This window comes from Lissotriton helveticus, chromosome 7 (genome assembly GCF_964261635.1).
Source record: "Lissotriton helveticus chromosome 7, aLisHel1.1, whole genome shotgun sequence".
Lineage (NCBI taxonomy): Eukaryota > Metazoa > Chordata > Amphibia > Caudata > Salamandridae > Lissotriton > Lissotriton helveticus.
Genome location: NC_136068.1, coordinates 1197207068 through 1197234723, shown reverse-complemented (window position 1 = coordinate 1197234723; position 27656 = coordinate 1197207068). Strand labels below are relative to the sequence as shown.

Sequence of the window (27656 nt, the reverse complement as noted above, 5' to 3'; positions counted from 1 at the left end):
GCGTGCAGCAGTGTGGGGCGTGCAGCAGTGTGGGGCGTGCGGCAGTGTGAGACGTGGAGCAGTGTGAGGCGTGGAGCAGTGTGAGGCGTGCAGCAGTGTCAGGCATGCAGCAGTGTGAGGCGTGCAGCAGTGTTGGGCGTGCAGCAGTGTGAGGCGTGCAGCAGTGAGCAGCATACAGCAGTGTGCTGCTGTGCATCAGTGTTAGGCGTGCAGCAGTGCGAGGCGTGCAGCAGTGCGAGGCGTGTAGCAGTGTGCGCGTGCAGCAGTGTGCAGCGTGCAGCAGTGTGAGTAATGCAGCCATGTGAGGTGTGCAGCAGTGTGAGGCGTGCAGCAGTGTGAGGCGTGCAGCAGTGTGAGGCGTGCAGCAGTGTGAGGCGTGCAGCAGTGTGAGGCGTGCAGCAGTGTGTGGCGTGCAGCAGTGTGAGGCGAGGGGGAAAAATGCACTGAAAGAGTGGGGGGGATACTCAAGCCGACGAAAGAGTGTGGGGAAAAAGCTCGAGCCGACAAGAGTGGGGAAAAAAAGCACTAGCAGACGAAAGAGTGGGGAAAGAAATGCACGATCCGACGAAAAAAGCATGAGTCAGAGAAGAAAGTAAAATGCATGCAGTAGTGTGAGGCGTGCAGCAGTGTGAGGCGTGCAGCAGTGTGAGGCGTGCAGCAGTGTGAGGCGTGCAGCAGTGTGAGGCGTGCAGCAGTGTGAGGCGTGCAGCAGTGTGAGGCGTGCAGCAGTGTGAGGCGTGCAGCAGTGTGAGGCGTGCAGCAGTGGGATGGGTGCAGCAGTGTGATGGGTGCAGCAGTGTGATGGGTGCAGCAGTGTGATGGGTGCAGCAGTGTGGGGCGTGCAGCAGTGTGAGGCGTGCAGCAGTGTGAGGCGTGCAGCAGTGTGAGGCGTGCAGCAGTGTGAGGCGTGCAGCAGTGTGAGGCGTGCAGCAGTGTGAGGCGTGCAGCAGTGTGAGGCGTGCAGCAGTGTGAGGCGTGTAGCAGTGTGCGCGTGCAGCAGTGAGCAGCATACAGCAGTGTGCTGCTGTGCATCAGTGTTAGGCGTGCAGCAGTGCGAGGCGTGCAGCAGTGCGAGGCGTGTAGCAGTGTGCGCGTGCAGCAGTGTGCGCGTGCAGCAGTGTGCAGCGTGCAGCAGTGTGAGTAATGCAGCCATGTGAGGCGTGCAGCAGTGTGAGGCGTGCAGCAGTGTGAGGCGTGCAGCAGTGTGAGGCGTGCAGCAGTGTGTGGCGTGCAGCAGTGTTGGGCGTGCAGCAGTGTGCGCGTGCAGCAGTGAGCAGCATACAGCAGTGTGCTGCTGTGCATCAGTGTTAGGCGTGCAGCAGTGCGAGGCGTGCAGCAGTGCGAGGCGTGTAGCAGTGTGCGCGTGCAGCAGTGTGCGCGTGCAGCAGTGTGCAGCGTGCAGCAGTGTGAGTAATGCAGCCATGTGAGGCGTGCAGCAGTGTGAGGCGTGCAGCAGTGTGAGGCGTGCAGCAGTGTGAGGCGTGCAGCAGTGTGAGGCGTGCAGCAGTGTGTGGCGTGCAGCAGTGTTGGGCGTGCAGCAGTGTGAGGCGTGCAGCAGTGAGCAGCATACAGCAGTGTGCTGCTGTGCATCAGTGTTAGGCGTGCAGCAGTGTGAGGCGTGCAGCAGTGTGAGGCGTGCAGCAGTGTGAGGCGTGCAGCAGTGTCAGGCATGCAGCAGTGTGAGGCGTGAAGCAGTGTTGGGCGTGCAGCAGTGTGAGGCGTGCAGCAGTGAGCAGCATACAGCAGTGTGCTGCTGTGCATCAGTGTTAGGCGTGCAGCAGTGTGAGGCGTGCAGCAGTGTGAGGCGTGCAGCAGTGTGAGGCGTGCAGCAGTGTGAGGCGTGCAGCAGTGTGAGGCGTGCAGCAGTGAGCAGCATACAACAGTGTGCTGCTGTGCATCAGTGTTAGGCGTGCAGCAGTGTGAGGCGTGCAGCAGTGTGAGGCGTGCAGCAGTGTGAGGCGTGCAGCAGTGTGAGGCGTGCAGCAGTGTCAGGCATGCAGCAGTGTGAGGCGTGCAGCAGTGTTGGGCGTGCAGCAGTGTGAGGCGTGCAGCAGTGAGCAGCATACAGCAGTGTGCTGCTGTGCATCAGTGTTAGGCGTGCAGCAGTGTGAGGCGTGCAGCAGTGTGAGGCGTGCAGCAGTGTGAGGCGTGCAGCAGTGTGAGGCGTGCAGCAGTGTGAGGCGTGCAGCAGTGTGAGGCGTGCAGCAGTGTGCGGCGTGCAGCAGTGTGCGGCGTGCAGCAGTGTGAGTAATGCAGCCATGTGCAGCGTGCAGCAGTGAGGCATGCAGCAGTGCGAGGCGTGCAGCAGTGTGAGGGGTGCAGCAGTGTGAGGCGTGCAGCAGTGTGAGGCGTGCAGCAGTGTGAGGCGTGCAGCAGTGTGAGGCGTGCAGCAGCGTGTGGCGGGCAGCAGTGTGTTGTGCGGCGTGCAGCAGTGTGTGGCGTGCAGCAGTGTGTGGCGTGCAGCAGTGTGTGGCGTGCAGCAGTGTGTGGCTTGCAGCAGTGTGAGGCGAGCGGCGTGCAGCAGTGTGAGGCGTGCAGCAGTGTGAGGCGTGCAGCAGTGTGAGGCGTGCAGCAGTGTGAGTAATGCAGCGTACAGCAGTGTGAGGCTTGCAGTAGTGTGTAGCGTGCAGCAGTGTGTAGCGTGCAGCAGTGTGTAGCGTGCAGCAGTGTGTAGCGTGCAGCAGTATGTAGCGTGCAGCAGTGTGGCGTGCAGCAGTGTGTGGCGTGCAGCAGTTTGGCGTGCAGCAGTGTGTGGCGTGCAGCAGTGTGTGGCGTGCAGCAGTGTGAGGCGTGGGGGAAAAAATGCACTGAGAGAGTGGGGGGAGCACGAGCTGACAAGAGTGGGGGGGGATACTCGAGCCGACAAGAGTGGGGGGAAAAAAGCACTAGCAGACGAAAGAGTGGGGAATGAAATGCACGATCCGACGAAAAAAGCATGAGTCAGAGAAGAAAGTAAAAGGCATGCAGCAGTGTGAGGCGTGCAGCAGTGTGAGGCGTGCAGCAGTGTGAGGCGTGCAGCAGTGTGAGGGTGAGGTGTGCAGCTGTGTGAGGGTGAGGCGTGCAGCAGTGTGCGGCATGGGGGAAAAATGCACTGAGAGAGCGGGGGGAGCACGAGCCGACGAAAGAGTGGGGGAGGGGATACTCAAGCCGACGAAAGAGTGGGGAAAAAAAGCACTAGCAGACGAAAGAGTGGGGAAAGAAATGCACGATCCGACGAAAAAAGCATGAGTCAGGGGAGAAAGTAAAATGTGAGCCAGAGAAAGACTGGAAAGAAGTAACGAGCCATGTAGAAAAAAAAAGCTCTCGGCATTGCTGTGGTAGGGGTGGGGGAGTGCATTCCTTTCAAGTCTGATGCGGGGGGCAGGGGAGCGGCAGCCTTTGAAGTCTGATGCCGAGGCACAGACAAATGGTGGTGTGTGATGTGGCTGGCGATGATGTGCACGCGCATAGCTCACATGAACTGTACGCGATCCGCAGCTAGGTAGACTTTTCTTTTCCGCTTACTATAATCTCGCCTATTTATCCCTGTGGGATAGAATATGCGAGACCTAAAAAACACTAGCACGGTCAGTTATCCCACGTTAATGAGGTTTTTATCCATCTGCTGTTGGGCCTTAACTCTTCTCCGAATCTTAACTCTTTCAGTCAAGCTAGCTTCAATTCTCTAGTAGGTTTACTTCCATAGGATCTCAGATGCCTGGGTGATGGACTTGTCTTTGGAATATTTTGTCTTAAAGGGGCCTTGTTTTTTTTCTATTATTATCATTACCATTTCATCTTACACCCAGCATTTCATTATATCTCCTGTCTTCAGATTTTGCAGTCTAATAGATTGAGTGACATCCAGAAGCATATAGAGTGCTCCATGTTCTCTTTCAAAGCTCTGCACTGGGTAATGTCTGCTCTGACTTTGCTTGATGTGCCCTTTTCATTCTGGCAGAGGTGGCTCTTAATACCCACTCCGTGGCTGGAGATTCACCTCGAGGGACGGTCACTTTTAAGGCTCTGCTAGGTGACAGGGTCAGAGTATTCCGTCCACAGAGAGTGTATCTTACCATCAAGTTCACAAAAGGTGATGGGAGGCTGCTTACAATACATCTAACCACTGGCAGTAGCTTGTGGTAACAATTCTACCCATCACTTGTTTGCTCACCATGACACTTGAGTTTGCAATCAGCCATAAGCAAATCAGTCTGGACCCTGTTCCTCTTGGGAACAGTCCAGCCCGAACTGCCAAGCCAGTTCGTCCCTGAAACAGAACACAAGCATCCATGGACTGGTTCGCCTTAGCTATGGGCTCATCAGCCGGATACAACTTGGTTCCAGTGACAGAGTAAGCATGGGACGCACGTCTAGGTATACACCCATGTCACTCAGGGTGGTACATGAAACGCACAAAAGGTGATCAGAGGCTTCTTGCAGTAAGTTTAACCACCGGAAATACCTCAGCGTAGCACTCCAACCCATCGTTCTTTTGCTAAACATGCCACCTGAGTTTGGCCCTAGCCATAAGCAAATCAGCCTTGACCCTGTTCCTCCGGGAAACAGTCCAGCCCAACCTGCCAAGCCAGGTCCTCTCTGAAACGTAACACAAGTAATCCAGCACCGGTTTAACGTTAGCACCATTATATTTGAGCAGAAAAGTACACAGTTAAGTTTTTTTTAATGCATTTGGGGTAGGAAAACTTATGTTTAATATAGACCCGATGCTCCTATTGGTCTTTCTGGCCTGACACCTTTGAGTAATTCTGGTGTGTTTTCTTTCCTTTCTTTTACCCATGGGTGCTGTCAGCATATAATAAACAAAAAGTTGTTTTTCTATCAGTTCTGCACCTTTGAATTCGATAGTGTATATACTTAAACCGTTCTGATATTAATCCAGTCCGAGATCGTTAAATGCCTTCAGATGGTCACAGTGACTGTTATCTATCCCAGATTATTTTAGGCCACCCTCCGTTCACATCCCCAGCCATATCCCATGGATTGTAGTGATATGTTGGTAGTTTCTCAGATACATTAATGTTTTGCTTTACAGTTTTACAAATGTGTTTTAATTTTGTAAATAATAATGCACAATATACTGTTTGGCCTGCACATCCGGTTCATCAATCTTGAAACATTGTTAGCTCAAGTGTATTAGCATTTATAATAATAAAAGAAATACTATTATCATTTTTTGTCAGTGTTCAGCCAAAAATCTGAAGAACATATCGGAGTTATTCTATTATGCTCAGAAAGCTGTGCTACATCCCACTGGCCCGCTGTACTGTCCAGAGGAAAAAGAGGTAGGTGGAGATCAAATCTATATTTGTCTTTGTTTCACAGAGATTTCTCAGAAAAATGTAATCACCTATTTGGCAGCATTTAACAAAACTCTGTTTCCCTCATTCAATTGTGATTCTTTTTTTGTACAACATGCTGCCAAATCAGAAGTTATTTGCTTTCTTATTAAATAATTTGGCTCTTAGCTTATCTTTGTTTGAATGAAATTACCAGAAATATAGAGGTATTAACACTGTGCAGCATTTTGAATAAAGAGAATGTTTGGGTTGGTTTCCAAAAGGAGTACTAATTTGAATCCCTCCTGTAGCGTAGACTAAGTTGCAAAGTTTTGTCTGTGAGAGATTGCGGCTGGATGTAAGGCAATGGATAAACTGTCTGCTACTCTGACATGGATGGTTGATCATGTAATGGAGTTTACCATTGATAGCTACATGTAGAGTTGGGCCGTCCCACAATCCATGATAAACCTGTCTGTGACTATTGATTTGCCCGGCCATCCTGGAACTGTGCTTGAACAAATGGCAACGAGGGAAACAAGAAGCAAGACAATTTTCTTACTAAGGCTAATACTGTGGTTAATAAGGGGCTCATAGTCTTAGAAAAACAAATAGCAGAAGGGATTGAAAGTTCGCACTTGGCTTCCCCGGGGTCTTCCTCCAATGGTAGATCGTCACAACTGCTGGACGCTACTCACTTATCACTCATGGACAGCATCGACCAAACTATAGAGTCAGTTCTGCAGCAGCTGAGGACTTCGTCCAACTCATTTAGGGAACGAGACTCTGTCCACACCACCAACAGGGTGGCATCTTCCCCCACACCACAGACTGTTCCACCTAGGGACTTGGGGAATGGTCTTACTGAAATGGATTATAGGGGTCTCCGAGAGGATGCTGTCCCGAAAAGGAAAAGATCGCGGAAGACTAAATTTGCCAAAAGGGCTAAAATAGATCCCACCCTAAATACCGTTGGTGACAGCACTGATGCTTCTGGAACCCCTTTCACTGATATGGCGTGTTCCGTAGTCCACCCCACTAACCCGATACCTCAGCACACCGGCCCATTTTTCTTTGGAGGGGGACTCCGAGACACTGTAGAGCGTATTATCTCCTCACTTACTGACATTATTAAAAGTCTGTTGGATCCCCTCTCCCTAAAATTGGATTGTATTGAGGCTAGACTTTTAGTACTAGAAAGATCAGGTGGAAATGGGGCTGATCAGCAAGGGTTGCGTCTAAGCACAAATGGAGTAAATGGGACTAATGATGGGATTTCTCTCCCGCCCAGTGCTCCTATTACTGTGGTTCCAATTTTGCCAACAACTGTTCCCACGGAGAATGCCCCCGCTATCGCTCCATCACTACCTGCCCCTGTACCCCTCCCTAGACAATTGCCCCCGGTCCCACCCGTCAGGAGGTCGAAGCTACCTACTCCGGCTACCTCACTGGAACGGCACAGACCGCCTAACGTAACGGCTGACTGCCCTAATCGGTTAGGCAACACCTTCAACCGGCGAAAAGTGGTCAACTTGTCGCCTGAGGCGGCGGCTTATACTGCAATTCTGATGGGGGTTCCTGAGCTCTCCAGCAATGTGGTGGAATCTTACGACTCCCTACGTAATAAAGTTATTAGCTGGTTAAACGTTCAAAGGCCCCTACCACCTAATCTCCGAGGCAAAGTACTGATGGTCAGAAGGGTCCCATGGCTTGGGTATACTGTCAAGAAAAAGGGGGGAGATTGTATAATCATAAGTTTTGGGAGCGCTCAGGTCGCTACGTATATTTGCAATTGGCTGGGGAGTCCGGGGAATACCTCCATAGAACTGGTCCCCCTGTCGTTCTTTTACTCCAATGTCTGAGATGTGACTATGGGGAGGGACGACGGCTGGACCAGGGTGGGATTTGCCGTAGACGGGTCAAGGTATAGGCCTACTCGCTATGACACCCCTCTCCATGGCAATTATGTCCACCCCAACAGATACAGTTGCCTTGATCTGGTTGATTGACTCCAGAAGGGCGCATCTATTGGGGATACTCAAGGTGTAGCTTGTGAAACCACTGGGTTGGGGATAGGTAAAGAGGTAATTGATCTTATCACTGAAGACCCTCACGCACCTCCTCTGGAGAGCATAACCATGGGCAGTTTCCGGGGTCAACTAGCTAACTTATTCCCTTGTTCACCTGGTCCAAATATAATATCTGTGGCTCCTGATCATCAGGGAATCCTACCGAATAGGTCTGAATCGCCACCTTTAGGTACCGGCACTGTGGAAACCATGGGGACGGTACCTAAGATCCCTGTAGGAACCATGAAGGTCCTCTCCTGGAACTTGGCAGGTATTGCAAACAAATTAGACACAGATGACTGGGCTTCCTTGGTAGGCAGCAGCGACATCTGTCTCTTTCAGGAGACTTGGGCCAGGGAGCACTTCCCTAGAGCAGGGTACGCAACCTTCTATATCAACGCTAAGTGGAATGGCAAAGGGAGGCCCTCGGGTGGACTAGCTATTTGGGTGGCCAGTCATATTGGCTGTAACACGGAGATAGTACCCACTTATTCGGAGGACATACAGTGTGTCCTCCTTAAATGGCCCAATGCCTTCAATTTGGCAATTGTTAATGTGTACTCACGCCCAGTCAGTGCGTCCATGGAATCACCTACTTTGGGCGATTTCTCATTATTTTTGGGTCAACTTCCCACGGACTGTTAGATATTGATGGGCGGAGACCTTAATTGTCACTTCGAGCCCCTTGAAGGTCTGAAGGAGGGCGCCCTAACTGCCGAAGATGACCATTGGGGGATCCCCCCCATGCCAATCCCCTCATCCTAGATCATGGTCCCCTTTAGCAGTGCAGATCATGTCCCTGACTTTGAATTTTGCTCTGAGGGCCTGTAACTGGCACACCCCATCTGATACCCCCTCAAAGTGCACTTTTAACAGGAAGAACCACGAATCACGCCTGGATTACATTTTTGTGGATACAGGCTTGTGGTCAAAGGTCCAGTATTTTAGGATTGTAGAAAGAACAGACAGTGACCATAATGCCCTCTGTCTAGATATGGCTTACCCCGTCCCTGCTGTAGGGTTGCCATCTAGTGACCTTAGTGAAGATCTAGGGAATTTGGTTCTTAGCACCAACAGACGCAGGGTAAGATGGGGGAAATTAGTAAATTCAGAAGAGAGCATAATTAAAATCTATGAATTAGCACTCCCTAAGCTTGATGAAATAGATGGACTGATCAATCAACCCAGAGCCACAGATTTTAATGAGAAATTAGCCCAAATCCACACAGATTTAGTGGGAATTTTAGGAGAGGTTTTTTATCCAGTGGTGGTGCCAAGGAAGACAAAGACTCGAACTTCAGCCTGGTACAACTCCACTTGTAAAAAGATCAAGACCGAGCTGATCTCCACAATAAAATCAGGTATTAATAAAAATAAGGTTGCTGAACTTAGGCGTAAATATAAGGAAGCCCTGGCACAAGCAAAATCAGAATGGGACTGGAATACATGGCAGGACCTTTCCCTAGCACTAGAAACGAGGGACCTTAGAAAATTTTGGTCTCTGGTTAATATTGGCTCGGGAGAACCAAAAACAGCAGTGGAGCCAAACTTTGCTGCTTCGGTTTGGAAAGCCCACTTTAGCAAATTGTACCAAGATACTCCTGAATTTGCTAATGAGGCGGCCCCTGATGTTGTATCTGACCCCGCAGATGGACTAGAATGCACATTGGGTGAGGTAGTTAGAGCCATAGAGAGATTGTCGTTGGGGAAGGCCCCGGGACTCGACAGATTGCCTGGCGATCTGTTTAGATACCATCCAGAGATCTGGGGCCCGTACCTCCTAATTCTATTTAATTCCATCCTGGGAGGCATGGAGATCCCCTGCACTTGGCTGGGGGCAGAGAGAGTTCCAATTTTCAACAAGCACTGGCGTTGCCAATAGGTCTCGCAGTAGGAAAGTTGGAGCTATTACAATTGCAAATAACAATGCCTTTTATTTTTGTTTTCATTTTAAAAACATAAAGGGCTTTGTCATTTACAAAACCAATAGCTCCAACTTTCCTACTGCGAGACCTATTGTGCACTGCACAGTGTGGGTGAAAGTGGCACTGCGTGTGTGTGAGTGGCTTTGAGTGAGTTGCGTTGCGTGTGTGAGTGGCATTGCGTGTGTGAGTGGCGTTGCGTGTGTGAGTGGCGTTGCGTGTGTGAGTGGCGTTGCGTGTGTGAGTGGCGTTGCGTGTGTGAGTGGCGTTGCGTGTGTGAGTGGCGTTGCGTGTGTGAGTGGCGTTGCGTGTGTGAGTGGCGTTGCGTGTGTGAGTGGCGTTGCGTGTGTGGCGTTGCGTGTGTGAGTGGCGTTGCGTGTGTGAGTGGCGTTGCGTGTGTGAGTGGCGTTGCGTGTGTGAGTGGCGTTGCGTGTATGAGTGGCGTTGCGTGTGTGAGTGGCGTTGCGTGTGTGAGTGGCGTTGCGTGTGTGAGTGGCGTTGCGTGTGTGAGTGGCGTTGCATGTGTGAGTGGCGTTGCGTGTGTGAGTGGCGTTGCGTGTGTGAGTGGCGTTGCGTGTGTGAGTGGCGTTGCTTGGGTGAGTGTGGCATTGCGTGGATGATAGTGGGCTTGCGTGGGTGAGAGTGGCGTTGCGTGGGTGAGAGTGGCTTTGCGTGAGTGAGTGGGCTTTGCGTGAGTGAGTGGCTTTGCGTGAGTGAGTGGCGTTGCGTGTGTGAGTGGCGTTGCGTGTGTGAGTGGCGTTGCGTGGGTGAGTGGCGTTGCGTGGGTGAGTGGCGTTGCGTGGGTGAGTGGCGTTGCGTGGGTGAGTGGCGTTGCGTGGGTGAGTGGCGTTGCTTGGGTGAGTGGCCTTGCGTGGGTGATAGTGGGCTTGCGTGGGTATGAGTGGCGTTGCGTGGGTGAGTGGCGTTGCTTGGGTGAGTGGCGTTGCGTGGGTGAGTGGCGTAGCGTGTGTGAGTGGTGTTGCTTGGGTGAGTGGCGTTGCTTGGGTGAGTGTGGCATTGCGTGGGTGATAGTGGGCTTGTGTGTCTGAAAGTGGTGCTGTGTGGGTGAAAGTGGCACTGCGTGGGTGTGAGTGGCTTTGCGTGAGTGAGTGAGTGGCGTTGCATGTGTGAGTGGCGTTGCGTGTGTGAGTGGCGTTGCGTGTGTGAGTGGTGTTGCGTGGGTGAGTGGCGTTGCGTCTGAGTGGGGTTGCGTGTGTGAGTGGGGTTGCGTGTGTGAGTGGGGTTGCGTGGGTGAGTGGTGTTGCGTGGGTGAGTGGTGTTGCGTGGGTGAGTGGTGTTGCGTGGGTGAGTGGCGTTGCGTGGATGAGTGGCGTTGCGTGGATGAGTTGCGTTGCGTGTGTGAGTGGTGTTGCTTGGGTGAGTGGCGTTGCGTGGGTGAGTGAGGTGTTGCGTGGATGATAGTGGGCTTGCGTGGGTGTGAGTGGCGTTGCGTGTCTGTAAGTGTTGCTGTGTGGGTGAAAGTGGCACAGAGCCTTTGATGTGGCCTGGCGCAGGAGAAATGCTGCTGCTGCTAATTAAATATAAAAAGTGTTTAGGGACTCACGGCTGCCGAGAGTAACAAGGCAGTGCTGGGAGGGGGGCTGCGCACCAACTGAAGTGCTCTGGTTGCACGGCCTGCGGCCGGTCGTGTGAAGTGATTAGCCTTTGAAGTACACAGGCATGCTGTGACGGAGGTGTGACAAAAACCACTTGAAACAAAATGCCACTTCAAAGTTTATATTGTTTATTCTTGGAGGCAAAGAAAATACGAGTTTGCCAGTTCAAAACAAAAAAAAGCACGGGGGCAAGAATCTTTAAGTGACCTAAACTGGAAATAGTTTTAGTACAATAACTGTGGTAGTAGAAATCGTTGATAGAAGAGAGAATGCAGAGCGCGCGCTGGGCGAAGCCCATTGATGTGCTGTGAGCGGCCGGGAATGAATGATTAGGGGAGGAGAAGCGGGAAACTGAAAGGAATAATTAGGGGAGGAGAAGCCCTGGCCGTGAATGCGCGTGCATGTTTGCTCACGTGATTCACGTGAACTTCATGGAAACCGCCAGCAAAAAGCTGGTGGTTTCACGAAGATTTTGGCCACTTGAATTCTCGCTCCGCTCGATGCGCATGCGCGCATCGATAGGTCGCGAGACCTAAAAAGGGCTCTCCTCTGCTCCCAGCCCACTACAGGCCGATCAGCCTTATAGATGTACCCCAAAAACTATTTTCTCGCCTTCTCCTGGACCACCTTCTAGAGTGGATGGAGGATAACTCGATTCTTAGTCCCCTCCAGGCGGGCTTCAGGAAAAACACGTCCACCATGGATCCGATTTTCCGCCTCGTTCTCCTCTACTGGAAAACAGTGAGGATCGAGGGGGGGGGGGTCTGTACATGGTGTTCGTGGACCTGAGGTCCGCATTTGACTTGGTCCCCCGTAAGAAACTATGGGAGGTCCTAAAAGAGCTGGGTGTCCCTTCCCAACTATTGCATGCTATAATTAGGCTCCATGAGGGCAATTTTGCCCAGGTTAGGTGTGGGAGGGATGGAGCGGTGTCCTCTAGGTTCCCAGTTCTCAGAGGGGTAAGACCGGGTTGCGTTCTTGCGCCGACCCTGTTTTGCCTCTTTGTTAACAGTGTCATATTTCATCTTGACAATCTTAGGGACAATGACGCACCCCTGTTGGCAGGCAGGAGGGTACCGGCTATTATGTTTGCCGACGATACCCTCCTGCTTTCCAAATCCCCGATGGGGATTCAACGGATATTAGATGGGTTTGGCGTTTTCTGCAGGCAACATGGTCTGGAGATCAACACTGAAAAAACCAAATTCATGATATTCAACCCCTCCTCTACAACTAGGCCTAATCCAACACTGGGCTCTGCAAGGCTGGAAAGGGTAAAAACGTTTCAGTATCTGGGGGTAACTCTACACGAGAAATTATCATGGGCCCCTCAGATAGCTACATCTCGGTTAAAATTGTCTCAATTATCGGGCGCAATTCTGAAGGTCGCAAATACATCAACCTTTAAACCCATCAGTCCAGCCGTGGAGATGTATAAAACCCAAGCCAAAGCGGCCGCATTATATGGTAGTGAGTTGTGGGGTCACAAAGCAGGGGCAGAACTAGTAAGAGTAGAAAATAACTTCCTCAGACGCCTTCTGCTTCTTCCCCAAGGCACACCCTTGCTACCACTAAGATTAGATCTGGGGCTCCCCACAATAGGGGACGAACTGGAACTAAAACCGCTGAGGTTTTGGCACAGGCTCTGGTCCACTGGTGTACTTGCACATTACAGGGAAGACCTCAAGCATGTTATGAAGCTCAACCAGCGTGATAGAATCCTGTGGTTGACCTTCATTAAGAGAGAACTACATGGCCTGGGACTCCCTGAGTTATGGGAGGACCCTGAAAGAGGCTGTCAAAGGGTCCCTCGTAAAAGTCTGGTGGAAACATTCAAGGAGAAAAGTCTAGTCTCTCTGGTGTGTGCACCTAATAACGGCACCCTGACCGAACATTTCCTGGATTCCAAAAATTCTTATTATTTTGAAGGTTTTATGGACATCCTATTCCCCTTTTCAGCAAGGAAATTGTTCATTCAATGGAGGCTAGGCACCCTGCCCCTGAAAACTTTTATTTGCAAATGGACAACGCGGGACGAAAAAACCTGTCCTGGGTGCAAAAGCCATGATGAGGAAGAAATTCACGTTCTGTTCTTTTGCCCGGCCTACACCAGACCGAGGAAATACTGGCTAGTGCCTCTGTGTAGGACCATGGGCATAAGAAATTACTTACATTCATACAGAATACTGAAGACAAGTACCCTGCCCCACATTGTCTTTGCAGTTGCAAAGTTTATAATGGCCATGTGGCAGACAAGGGGGAAATTACTAAAAGACTGAATACTGTTATGAATTGTAATGAAATTGTATTCGTGTTTAGATCCCCTAGGGAAATGAACTATTTATGGGACGTACCATGTCAGGTTTTTATTGTATGTGGATGTCTTTTAAATGTTTTTAAATGTTTTAATGTTTTTAAATGAATCTTTTATGGTCTTAATGGCCGAAATAAAGAATTTTTGGATTGGATTGGATTTGCCTTTTGTGAAGAGCTTAGTAACACTAATGTGTCGCATAATTATTCCGTATTTAAGTTCCAATGAAGATTGTTCAATGAAACTGGAGTGAGAAGACCATCTTCCTCATTCCCTTTTTGTATGCAAACTAGAGATGAGTGGCAGTTTAAACATTGAAACATTCATAATACAGTGGAGAGTGGGTCATTTGATGCCAATCTTGTGCATGCGCCTGATGAAAATGGGATGTGAAACTGTGTCACATTCTGCAGAGGTCCAGGAGAATGATAGATGCCATGTCTCCTCTGTCAGGGATCATGCACATGTTGTCTGTGACGGCGACGAGTGCTGTTTCTGTATTGTGGTTTGGCCTGAATCCAGACTGCATTGCATGGAGGAGCTGGACGTTGCTGAGGTGGTCTGGGAGGCGTTGGTTAATTAGTTTCTCTAAGACATTTGGCGGGTATGGTAGGAGCCAGATGGCTTTGGAGTGTGAAAGCGTGGCTGGGTTAGCTGCCATTCTCTGAACATCTTGTAGTAATACATCCATCATTGTGTTTTTCCTTGGGTTTTCACAGATGAAGCCTGCTTGTGTTAAAGCACTGACTCGAATTTTCAAGGTGTCAGACCAGGATAATGATGGAATTCTTAATGATGCAGAACTCAACTTCTTCCAGGTAGGCTGTCCTGCCAGGCTGTGAACATTTGGAGACTTAAATTGTTTTATTCTAAAATACATTACGAAACATATTGATTCTTTTTTTTCATATTGTCTTAAAAGGAAAGAAATATGAAGGACAAATGTTGGCATATTGCTAATAATTTAAAAAACTTGTGGATACTCATAATGTGCATTAAGAATGTTCAGTCAGCACACAATGCCTTTATGGATTGTAAAATAATTTAAATTAATGATATATATATATATAGAACATATAGACAGTATTCAGCACTTAAAAGGCATCTGCCTGTATACAGAGTTATCTTACTTGGGATACAGCATGCTAATGCATTTTAGCTATCAAGCAGCATCCTTTAGTTGATTAAGAAGTGCCATGATAAAAAGATATTACTCTGCGCATATATGTGTATATAGTTCTATAGATCTATACTTATATATCTATAGATATAGATTGATATATATAGATATCTGTACGCAAATACATTCATGGCAACATTTGAACATGTGAACATTCTAGAAGAACCAACATGACAAGAACATTTGATAATGTACTGTTGCTTTATAGACAATATTTTTTTTATATTGAAAGGCACCACTGAAAGTTTGGAAGAAAACATACAGAATCTGAATACAATAAACCCCATAATAAAATTCACTAAATGTGTTAGTAATAGCCAGCTTTCATTTTGGGATGTTTGGATAGAACTATCTGAGTCAAGTTTAACCACAAGTGTATTCAAGAAACTAACAAATTGGAATAACGTTTTCATGCCACAGTTTCCATCCCACAAGATTGGTTCAGAATTTACCAAACTCTCAATTCTTCAGAATAAGGAGAATATCTCAAATGTAGAAATCTGCAAAAAATCACTGGAAACATACAAAGGTATCTTGAGAGAGGGTACCCTAAAAAGAAATTAAATGAAACTTAAACAAGTCATGAGCACAGAACGCAAAAACTTGATACAAAAAACACAAGGGGCCAAAACAGACCGACCACTTTTTGTATGTAGGTTCCTAACAGTCTTTGGCCATCAAGAAAATAATCAACCGTTGATGGGAACTACTACAAAATGAACCAGACTTTCATGTTGTGTTTTATCCAAAACCTCTGCACTTGTTTGAAGAATTTGAAGAGCTCTTGTCATCCACAAAATCCACAACAAACTGCAGGGACCAAAAATGCTATAACTACATTCATTGCAACAATGTGGTCACAGGGAACATCATCACACATCCAAGGACTGGAGAGGTAATCTATTTAAAGCACTTGGCTGACTGCAATACCAAATAATCATTTAATAAACAGTATAAATGTCCATGTGGTCCATGTGGAACTGAAAGGAAAGTCCAAATAACAGAACACAAAAGCATGATCCGAAATAGAAACAACAATTCAAATCTAGCATTACATTGGACAGAACACAGACATACGATAGACCAGCTTCGTTTTCAGATAGTATATTCTGGATCAACCAATTGTGAGGCAATGTTCACCAAAGAACTCTATGATGAGATTGACAAGAGTTGTTTCCTATAAACCTTCATTCCTTACTACATTACGTAATAAATATTTCTTCTCAACATTGGTGATCTTGCGTGATCAAGTTTAGGTATGCACTAAATAATTAACAGAGTACTTTGAATACGTTTTTCTACACATTCGCTAGACTTTATTGACACAAGTTTTGCACACACACCCACGCAGTCACATTGTGAGTATAGGCCCTTAAGAATATATCCGAACACCGCATGGTATCACACACACATTAGTGAGGATTGGTGATGTGTTTTTTTTATATCAAGAATTCTTTTTGCATTAGTTCCTTTTTTTGATTAAGGATATATGAATCTGCTAATTTTTGTTTTGAATATAGTCTTTTGTTAATATTTATTTAGGAATAGAGTCTTTTTGTTAAATTCGGTAATTGCAAGATGGTGGGCATACTGAATGTCTATGGAGTGTTAGTCCTATGTTGAAGACAGATGAAAAAGCGTGGACAACCGTACGTGGAGCCGAGAGCTTCTGATCTGGGAATAGTCGCTCACAGGTGCTAGACTGATCCTGCTGCATTCATGAGAGTCACTGAAACTTGCATTTCAAAGTCTGGAGAAGTAAGGGAGCAGTGCAGTTTCTTTTGAGCAGTGTCCAACCGCTTGCTTTCTTTAACCCGCATAAATGAGATCTACTCTGTTATTTGTTTAGACCCGTTTGGAGTCGGGAGTAGGTGGAGTCGGGGACAGGTACATTTAAAAAAAACAAAACAATTTTTTAAACTTTTTATTGAAGAAAATTCTCCTTCCAACACAGCCTCTTGCCTACAATCCAGGGGGCTGGCAGTATGTCATTGTACAATAGCATACACAGCTTGTGAGCCAACAACCCAGGGAGCAGGCAGCGTTTAATAACCACAAATAGCAAGAAATCATATGTTCATAGTGGTCTTGGTGTGCCATAAAGCGTCACATGGAAATCATACATAACTTACAATGGTCAATGAATAACGAAACCCATGGAAAGCCTTCAAAGGTCAGTTACAAGTACTTGTGTCGATAAGGTTGGATGCCCTTCCTGATAATTGGTACCAAACCAAACTACCCTCCGATCCAACGTACCCTACGTTCCGGGAATCGGGACCCCCCATTAACAAAGTATCCAGGGAAGCATCGCGCAGTGTAACCTGTAAGCTGAAAATCAAGTGACCGCTGTGTGGTTATTGTCATCAGGAGTAGTGGGGGCTACCCGGCCAGGGTCTACGTCTCTGGTAAGCAAGTATGTGGTATATAATCCCCAGAAGTTTTTGGGTCTATTCCTGGGGGGCAGTAATTCACTGAAATTCTCGGTTTGTGTACTGTAATAAAGCATGTCGTGCGCGCACTGTGTCAATGTAGGTGTAGGACCCTTCAACCAGCACATTGCAACCCGTTGTTTCACCATGAGGAGACCATGTCAACTAGTCTGTGGACTGCCTTAGGCAACTTTTTAGAATACCCCAGAAGTGCCAGAGCCGGGCCTGGAGTGAGCTCTGTCAACAATTTTCCCCAATTCCAGAAAGATCGATTCCCAATATTTGTACACCCCCGGACATTGCCACGCTAGATCAAAAAAATCTGCAGTGTGTACATGGCATCTGTCACAAGCCGGGCAATCCCGACAATGCCCCAAAGTGCATAACCTCCCTGAGAACAGAGGAGAGATTGTTTTCTGGATCTCAAACGTACAACAACGTATCATCTGCGTTGGTGGACACCATGATCTTATAATTCGGGAAACTGATACCTTTATGACTATGATATTCCCGTAATGCGCACGCCAGTGGCTCTGCGACCAGGGCATATAAAATGAGGGAAAGCGGGCAGCCCTGTCTCGTCCCTCAGGATCCGTTACCAAGTTACCTATTTTTATTCACGTCGAGGGTGAATTGTACGATATCCCGATCAATTGGAGAAAGACTGAGCCCAGTCCCATCCTAGACAAAACTTGACTCATGAAGGGCCACTCGACAGAATTGAAGGCCTTCTCCATGTCGAGGAAGACCGTGACAGCTTTAGAGTCCTGCCTAACATGCTGGATAGTTCCAAACACAGTACGGAGGTTATAGGTAAGGTTCCTATCTGGGATGAACCCCGCCTGTTTAGGGGCTACTAATATCGGTACCAAGGGGCAGAGACGATTAGCAAGTATCTTTGCAAATATCTTGGTGTCTACATCGAGCAAAGATAGTGGATGATAAGACCCACACTCATCCAGCGGCTTGCCTGGTTTAGGGATGGCGACAATCACCGCTTCTCTCATCGTTGGTGGCATTGTGCCTGATACGCACCTGTCCTCAAAGAGTGTTGAGAGGAGTGGGAGTAGTAAATCCGAAAAGGCCTTATAAAAACCGACGGTTAGGCCATCCGCCCCTGGGGCGCTGAATGCCTTCATTCCTGACAGGGCCAGTAAAATGTTGTCTATTTCTATGGGTCGCATAAGAAACTCACTGCGAGTGTTTGTGAGAAATGGCAATTTAATATGCTCAAGATAGTCCTGGATTTGTTCCTCCGCACCTGTAGACCGGGAAGTGTAAGTCCTCGTAAAATTGTTAAAACCTATCTGCTATGTCCGCTTCTTCAGATAGCAACTCACCCTCCGCCGATTTAAGCTCAGTAATCAGCGTTCTGCCGTGCTTAGCTTTCAGTACCTGCGCCAGTACAGAGCCTGGCCTGTTACCCTCCCCTTAGGTTCGCGCTGTAGCATATTTGCCTAAATGTTGTGTGCAAGTTGCAATAAGCAGAAGGTGCGTGTAACCTTCTTTGTCCAGGTGTCGTGCATGCCATATGTCGCAAAGATCCATGCACACCATTGCGCTCTCAATTGCTCTAGCTGCTGCAGTGGGCCGCCTCATCAGGCACCCCTGACCTATCCAAATTTGGGTCTCTGACCAGATTAAAGTCCCCACCCCAGTGAAACTGTGCTTCCGGGTACCTAGTTACAGCGCCTGTGAGTGTTGTAAAGAACTCCGGGCAATCATAGTTAGGACCGTAGACATTCACTATAATTAAGTCAACGCCCCTCCCCTGACATCTGGAAATCACGTAGCGGCCATTCTTATCTGAGTCTAATTGGACCAATGTATAGGTAGATCTAGGGTTAACCCATGTCGGCACCCCTCGGGCATGCCTGGTGAAACCTGAGTCGTTTATATCGTCCAACAGTCCTCTACAGCATAATAATGCGCCATTTATTGGGAGGTGCGTCTCCTGAACCAGTGCTATATCAATATTCTGCCTCTTCAAGTAGTTCAGCACCTTACGTAATTTGCGGTGGTCGGTTAGCCCCCGGACGTTCCATGTAAGAGCACGAAGGGAGTCTAGCGTCTTCGGTACATAAACCGCACTAGGTCCCGCCATCGTTTGTAGCAGTGCCTAAATTGTGTCCTGACCTTTGCAGCCTATAGTTAGTATGCACACCATGTAAAGACCAACATAAACATTAAACAACCCAAAAATAATACTATTCCCTCTTCCCATCCTCCCCCCCTCCCACGACAGACCACCCCCAACTCAGTCGCGAAGCATCCCCCAGAACATCCAATCTACCTCCCCCCTCACCCCCTTAAAAGGTTACCCCCTCGTGTGTTGCACTCGTGGGCAGATGTTGCTCTTCCTTGCAAGGAGAAACAATAAAAGCATTAAACAGCCCCGCTCCCCACACATCATCCCAAACAAAAAGCACATCCTCACAGACCCAGTGGCCACAGGCCTCCGCAATCGTACAGAACAAAGATGTAGCATCTTCTTCTCGCTGTCCTGGACCAAATTAACCAAGAATCCAGAACATCCCATAAAAAGAGTTCCAGAGTAGTCTCTGTGTCCCACACCTGAGCACCTCCCCAAACATTCCCCCAATCGGTCAGGAGCAACTTATCGGGTGTCCCTCCAGTCCAAAATCTGTGATGAATCTCAAGCTAAACCTAAAATATACCCCGGTTGGACAGCTGCAAGCATGCCATCACTGGTTGCAAGCAGCAGCGCCTAGAACACCCATAGCCCCGCCCCCCACCTTCAGTATCAAACCCCAAGGCCATACTTATCATCTAGCAGCAGTTCGCCACAGTTAGTCTTAGTCCTCCAGGGAGCTCCCAGCCGCCTCATCGAGCAGTTGCTGTTCCGGACTGTGGTGTTGTTCTTTGAACCAACCCTTTAGAGCCTTTTGTAATGCCTTTGGATCCCTAAAGATGTGGGAACGGCCCTGTCTGTTGACCCGAAGTTTAGCAGGATACAACATGGCGTAATCTATGCCTAGATCACGCAGCTGTTTTTTTCATAGGGTCTAACTGTCGGCGCGCCTCCTGTACCCGCATAGTAAAGTCCGGAAAGACGCTACCGCGGATCCTTCGTAGTCCAATGACTGTTTGTCCCTCGCCAATCACAGGGCAGTGTCTCTGTCAAGATAATTGAGCAATTTTGCGATAATTGGTCACGGTGGTGCCCCCGGGGGCGGGCGAGGCCCTAGGGAGCGATGCGCTCTCTCTACCACAAACATATTGGAGAAGACCCCCTTCTCCCAACAGCGTGATAAACAGCCTCTCAATAAATTGTTCCATGTTACCAGTCGAGGTGGACTCTGGAAGGCCAGTGATTCTGAGATTACAGTGACAAGAATGCGCTTCCAAGTCCTCTGTTTTATCTTGAAGGACACGCAGAACTCTCCCAAGCTGCTTATGATCAGTGTCAAGAGTGGTGTGCGCTTCCTCCACCTCTGTAGGCCTCCGCTCTGACCTATCCAATCGCTCAGCATGCTTGTCTAAACATTCAATCAATCTATCCATCCTGTAGGAGAGAGTGTCTATTTTCGTACCCAGGGAGGTGATGCCGCTTTGCAGGCTCTTCTCCATGGCCAAGAGCATGCAATGGATATCAGGGCTGGGGTCTTCAGTCGCAGGGGTCTGTGTCCTGGCGACTTCGTCCGTAGAGGCATCATTGGATTTCGACCGCTTCTGCTCGAAAGGGAGTTTGGGCTGCGCTCTGTCTACTCTGCCCATTATCACTATCAGAAGGGTACACCAGGCAAGAATCCGTCACTCCACAGCTCTGAAGCCCAGAACACTGTATGGCAGAAATGGCTGTGAGGCACTCCAGGCAGCTCAAGTCCGCCACTTGTACTGGACGGGAAACATCCTAAACCACGATGATTGAATCACAACTCACCTGAACAACGAGGAGAGAATAACGAAGACTGCTGAACAACGTCGGCCGGAACTACAAAAGGCTGAACAATGAAGTATAACATATCCTGTATAACGTCACTCCTCAGAATTAAGGGAAAATTAGGGGGGGGGGAGTGGGGAGTTTCCCCCCCAAAAAAAGGATAAATAAATAAAAAAATAAACAAGCATTGGCATTGCCAATAGGTCTCGCTTGTGGGACCTTATAAGTATTTAGTTTTGCAGCACAATATCCTTGTTGCACCAAGGATATTGTGCTGCAAAACCAAATACTTATAAGGTCCCACAAGCGAGACCTATTGGCAATGCCAATGCTTGTTTGGCGTTCCCGCTGTCTGAGGTGTAATTGAATCAACCCCAGTGATACCACGCCGCGTAATTTTACAGAATTCTGTGTAAAAAGCGTAATGCAAAACGCCAGCTAGCAAGTGAATTACGTCGGCCTTTTTACATATTTCGCCAGCGCCTTCTTTCGAAGTGTTGTTTTCATATGCACTGTGCAGACTGCAGAGCACTTCATTTCTCCAAAGTGCCCTGAAGCCAGAGGTCACCAGGCGCTGTCTGTCTGGGGCTCTGCTGGGCGGGCTCACCGAGACTCGTCAATTAGAGAAAAGCTCGCGCTGAGTTGAGTAATGTAAACATTTCTAGGCTTTCACGACAGCGTGTTGACAATCTTGTCATTTTAACTTAAACTGTGAAGATTTAGATCACAGAATTAAAGTAACAAAGTGAGGAAATTATGTGCCGATGTTTAATTTGTGTAGCACGAGTTAGTGCTCCGAAGTTTTGTAAAGTTGGAGACATCCGGCGGTATCTCGTGAGATCTCAAACTGGCGCGGAGGTCGTGAGTCTGATAACACAAGCAAAAGCAAATGGTGGGGGCCTGAAGGAGGAGGGGGTGCGAGGGATGAGTGAGGATGGGGTAGCAGGGGAGGGAACACGGCCTGGGGGAAGCTGGCTGGGGAGGGGGAGGAGAAATCCAAGGAAGGCTGTGTGCGGGGAGAGAGGGGAGGTGCTGGAGCTGAAAGTATGGCCGATAGGAGGGAGGGAGGCTGATGCGCGTTCGTGTTTGATCACGTGATTCACGTGAACGTAAACAAAACGCCAGCGGAAAGCCCTTAGTTTGACGAGGATTTTGGCTACTTGAATTCTCGCTCCGCTCGATGCGCTTGCGCGCATCGATAGGTCGCAAGACCTAAAAATGGTATGCGTTGTCAAAGCATACTAAAATAGAACATTTAGATCAGTTTTTTTTTTTTAAAAGTGGTTCACGCAAGAAGTATTGCAAGTACAATAGTGCCATCTAATGGCCAAACACGAGATGTTTAATTTCGTGGTTTAGGAAGTCGTGCTAAAAAGGTAGTGGTTAAAAATAGCTCGTGGTTAGGCTTTCGTGGTTAAGGCAGTCGTGGTTTAAGCAGTAGTTGTTTAGACATACAACCGTACTGGACGTTATAATGAGCAATACACCAAGCAGGGAGGCACTGTAGACCTGCACACGGGTGCCGTCAAACGTCGACAGACTCATCCAACAGAGCACCGGGCAACTTGCTGGTATGTTGCGTCAAAGCTTGCGCGCCTATTGTAGGTCTCAATCACCAGCAGGCATGTGCACCACCGCACCTTGGGCGTCCTCCAATTTCACATCATATCCTGTATTTCACAGCAGTGACAACACGCTACACTCACCAGGAGACCCCACACAAAGCCAGGGTACCGCTGCATAGGGCAGACCAACCAGCCCGCTTTCACATCTACTCCAATCTGCATGCGCCTCTCAATTCAGCGCACACCGGCTATGTGTAGGGCTCACCAGGGGGCTCAGCAGACACAGTGACCCTTGCGTCGCCACGGACCCACGGTGATTAATGTGCCAGTCTGCGCTCACCTGTGGCTTATATGCCGCACCGTGTCCCCGTGTCCCCATCCCCCCATCCCGGCCCCCCGCCGCCGCCAGGCTCATCAAACGCTGACCTCCTCCGCATTGATGCAGCTCAGGGCTGGGCGAAGCGCGCAAGCTTCGTACAAAGCAAGATGGCGGGTCACCGTGGTTGCAGACGTACCGAGCGCTCAGGAATCCAATGCGCCGCTGCGTGTGTCATAATTCATAAGACAGTCAATCCGCATACCCCACACGCCAGGAAGATTTCCGAATAATACCATCTGCGGCTGCGGGTGCTGAGACCCGTTTCTCCACCTTCGCCAGGCCATCAGCCTGCTCCAAGGAACTCCGGTCGGTTATACGGGCAGTTGCACGCTCCTCCAATGGTCCAATCATTCCTCCGGCATACCTCAGTGAGCCAGGGCCCACGTATGCGACAATCTAGTCAGACCTCTCAGGCCGCCACAGCGTCACTCGCGTCCCAGGCGGCACCACGCCCCAGCCCAACTAAAGCCCGGGGATCCGAGGCCTGCAGGGCGGGCAACTTCAGGGCTCTGTAACTTCATCGTTCTCGGACCTTAAAGAACCAGAGTGCAACCGATGTGCACCCCGCGTGTTGCGGAAATCAGGCCACACCAGTGCGCTCATTATTAGAGAGTGATTCCGTCGGCTATATGCCGGATGGAGGGACGATGTTACGGAGCTAAAGGCTCAAGCGGCCATCTTGGTCGCGAGCATGCTCCGCCCGGGGGTTGGGGGGGACGGATACATTTAATTAGTGGACGCATACATTTAATTAGTGGACGCATACATTGGAGGTTCTGGATTTTTGTGATGAATATTATGTTTTCTCTGCAGTGTTTTTAGTTTCACTGGTAGGAACTCCATTTACCAGTGGATCTTCACTCAGGTCACTTTCCCGCGTTTTTTGTCACAATTTGGAAGCATGAGCACTGTGGTAGGGTACTATCATATAGTGCTTTCAGGTAACACAATATTGTTTTATATTGTTGTTTCAGTACTTCCTTATGCTGTCATTTCACCTTTCATTTTTGGATTACATGGGGATATCTTGGTTCATATTAAGTACTCCAGTTTCTCAAGTTAAAGACATCACACGCTCCTTAAGATGAATGGATTGCACTTAATTCTCATGATCATTAAGAGCGCATTATGATGTTGAAATCATTGATTGATTGCTGCTGTAAAATATCCAAAAAGCGTTATTGCTTTCATTTTTTGAGAGAAGCGCCTGAAGAAGTGACTGTCCCGAAATTCATTGGGCACAACATTTTTGAATGGTACAGAATTCAATGGAGTAATTTGTTTTATTGAAGACTTAGTTTATTTTGAGAATTGGTTTCTGTATTTGAAAAAGAGATGCATCATTGAAAGATGGTAAGGACGAAACAAATACATAATGTTAAAAAATGAAACAATTATTGAACAAATTGTATTACAATGAATGATATCTCTAGCAGTGCGTACCTAGTCCAAGGAACCAGCGGTACTTGGCTAAGCTTGATGTTTATAGTTTACATATGTTGGCAGCATATGCTTCAGTAGTGCACACATTGTGTTAATTTCAGACAAACATTTATTTAAGAAAGTCTAAACTAGGAAGGGCTTGAAAACGTGTTTTTTCACTAAATAGTCTTTATCTTCTTCCTTTTTTAGTCTGCGTTTTAGTTGTTATGTTGCCTTCTACCTGCTGATATTCTTCGCCAAAGCTCCGGGATGCTCCTTGGAGTAGCCGAGCGCTATAGAAGAAAAAATTAACATAACATAACATAAACTAGAGAGTGCACAAAACACATTTACTTGTTTTTGCAACCACAAAGGCCATGCATAGATAGCCAGAAGTGTGGCTTTCTCATTTAATATGTAACTGAAAACTCTAAAGGTGCGTTACTTCACCAGACTCCCCTGTGTAATAAGGATTGTCCTAAACTTGGGAAACTTTAAGAATGAAACGTGGTTAACAGCAGTTGAAAAGCTTTCAGTAATACTGAAATTGTGATCCTCTTACAGGTGGGCTTCTGCTGAGTCAGGTGTAAGTTGGAATACCAAATTGAATTAATTTCTTTTTTTTAATCAGTGCAGAATTGTTTAGCATGAGAAAGTAATCATGATGCAGGTACACGTAATGCAGAGATAATGAAGTGTAATGGAGGGTTCACAAGACTTTTCTTGATAGTATATTTATGTGTGGACACTTCAGCCTGTGGATCTCTTCATATGGTGGGTTTTTAAAGAGTTGATTTGGAAGCAGCCAAATGTCCAACAAAAACAGGAATATTTACCTGGTGATAGGAGATAGGTTAGTTGTGGATAAAAGAACGTACACATGGTGCAAGGGTTCACCCAACAGAAATGGCAGCAATCTAACATTTTCACACTAAATGTGTTGTTTGTAAGGCTTTCTCCTGGGGGTAAACCTGAAAATGAATTGATGTAAGTGCAAGAGACAAGCAGAAGCAGGGGGCTAACTTGAACAGCTTATTTTTCAATAAAATATCAACCAAAATCTTTCTGTAGTAATGTGGTACGGTGATAAGGGTAAGAACTAATGCATCCCTTTTTTTCAGCAGAAAAGTGCATGGTTAGCAACAGTTTGCAAATGTGTGTGTAGACTGTGCACAAGTAGTAAAAGAGCCAGGCAAAGAGGCTACTGTAGTAATTTTAACAACAGAAAGTCATTTCAGTTCATATCCTATCACATGCTGTGCATATCCTTATTCAGAATAAGTGAAATTAGTTATTTATGTTAAACAGCATACTGGAGATGCCATGTAGCAAACCTTCTTTTGAGAGGCACAACTGCCAAAATGTCATTCTAAACGCGCAGATGATAGTCTATGGTCGTGATAGACTGCGACCTAGGCACAATTTGAAGCCAACTGACCTGGAGTACGTGTCTAATATGCTAAAGAGGTTCGTCTCAATCAAAGATTTAATCTTATGACTTGATCCTTTAAGCCACAGTCTACCACAGGAGAACACGTTTAAAGCCCCCAGGGCCTCAGGGGCTACACTTAAAAACTCAAAGGGTGGTAGGCAGAGGCTGAGCGCACCGGCCAGTCGCTACTTGTCAGTTGGGTATTTCCAGAAAAAATGCCTCTTGCAGCTTGTCTCCCTTTAGCCACACAGAAGGACAGCCGTATAAACCTTTGAGTCAACTTCTTTGTACTGGGTACAAGAGGGAATACTCTCAGGTCAGAGACAGCAGATCCAGTCCTCCTAAGATCTCCAGAAGGTCCAGAAAGTGTTCTGAAGTGGGTGCCTGGAGGTACCATATTTATTCCTTGCACTAGGTAGTGGGGGAAAATGACTCCTGGGCGTGCCCTAACGAATGGGATAAAAGACTGTTCCAGGCTGGGCTGGGCTAGCCCCCTTGGATCCCACTTACCAGATGTTGCCCCCATTTCCCAAGGGTATTGACTTTTTATCATTCGTGTGCTTTGTGTCCTTTGGAACTAGACCTCGAACATTCACAACAATGACCATGGGTTCCAGAAGTAAGACTGCACTTAGAACTGCCTTGTTTACAGGTCCTATTGACCAGTTTATCTCAAAAACTAATGAGGCAATTAATCAAAATATTTCCCTTTTAGAACGCAGGGTGTCTCAGGACCTTGCGATTGCCCGGAGATCCTCAATGGGCCTCATAGCAGCGGCTTTAACCCCGCTTCCATCAGCTTCTCCTATCCCAATTCTAATACAGTCTGGTGCAACTGCCCAAGTTCATTCAATCCCAAATGCTGTTGACCTATCAGCCACCAACCTGTCGTCGGAATTAGACTCAACAGGGAACCTTGAGATTACCCCGGACCTTGGGCAGATTCTGTCTGAAGATCCTGAACAAGTATCCAGGCTCAAGGGGGTTAGAGAAGGTGCTGTTCCTAAGCAACCAGAACTCCAAAAAAAGGGGAATAACACCAAACACCATCATAAAGCCAATAAAAAGAAAGGGTCCATCGTACCACCATCCAAGAATGCCCCTCCTAGAAGTAATTCTGCACCACTTGGCTCATCTAACCTACAATGCCCCACATCGGACAATGATCAAGAGGATGGCCTCAGTCTGATTGGCTGTGATACTCCGCAGCTTTTCGCTAGATTCAGGGACTTATTAAAATACCATCTCCAACCTCTGGAACGGAGTATCATGGCAATTGAAAAGCAACTTGCCATACTCCTCGTTAAATTACCCGACCAGGGCGGGAATTGTTAAATCTGGGGGGGCCTCGACAGTGGTCAATTCTGGGGTTATACCAGCTAACTCAGATAGACCGCCCGTTATGACCAAAACCCAGTCTAAAACAAAAGAGCCATCAACCCCCATACCACCAGCTTCAAAAAATTGTGCAAAATCTAAGTCAACAGCTAAAACCCCTTCTCAGTCACCTTCATCTAGTCAGCAAAATTCTTCCCTTCCCCCCCCTGTAGCCCCACTAATAGCTGCCAATCATACCGCGGCCAAGGTGTCCTCGCAGCCATCTCAAACCAAACCCCCGGTGCCCCCAAAATCACATCCTCCAGAGGGTAAGAGGGGGTTTAGACCCAAACGCCCAGTTCATCTGTCACCTGAGGTATCCCCATTTACTGTGATCCTAACGGGAGTACCCGAACTAACAGCAGGATCAGATGAACAACCCTGGTCCCTTCTGAATAAAATCCTTCAATGGCTTAGTATCAATAGGCCATTACAGCCCCCAAACACCAGTAGAATATCATCTGTACGTAGAGTACCATGGGTGGGGGTGAGCCCGAAGAGTATTCAGGGGGACTGCGTCATTGTTACTTGCGATGATGCGTCCACCGTGAATCATATTTGCTCGTGGCCAGATCTGGAGAAGAAAGGGGGAGTCGACGCCCATCGACTCTCCTTTTTCTACCCCCCGTATATAACTATCATCACCCAATACCACCACCAAACTGGGTTTTACCTCCAGAACAACCCTGGAATTATGGAGGTCCATGGCTGACCCAAAAGAGCAGGAGCAGGGAATGGGTACCTCGGCCCTGGTATTCCAACAAA

The 27656-nt window shown here is 48.0% G+C and overlaps 1 protein-coding gene across 3 annotated transcripts in view; it reads left to right on the top strand.

Annotated features, from left to right (window-relative positions):
- RHOT1 (ras homolog family member T1) overlaps positions 1 to 27656 on the top strand; it is a 688574-nt gene that overhangs the window by 254323 nt on the left and 406595 nt on the right. For all 3 annotated transcript variants that reach the window (XM_078654375.1, XM_078654374.1, XM_078654373.1), the window contains exons 8-9: positions 5184 to 5285; positions 13920 to 14018. In XM_078654375.1, coding sequence (XP_078510501.1) covers positions 5184 to 5285; positions 13920 to 14018 — 201 coding nt within the window. The remainder of the gene's footprint in view (positions 1 to 5183; positions 5286 to 13919; positions 14019 to 27656) is intronic.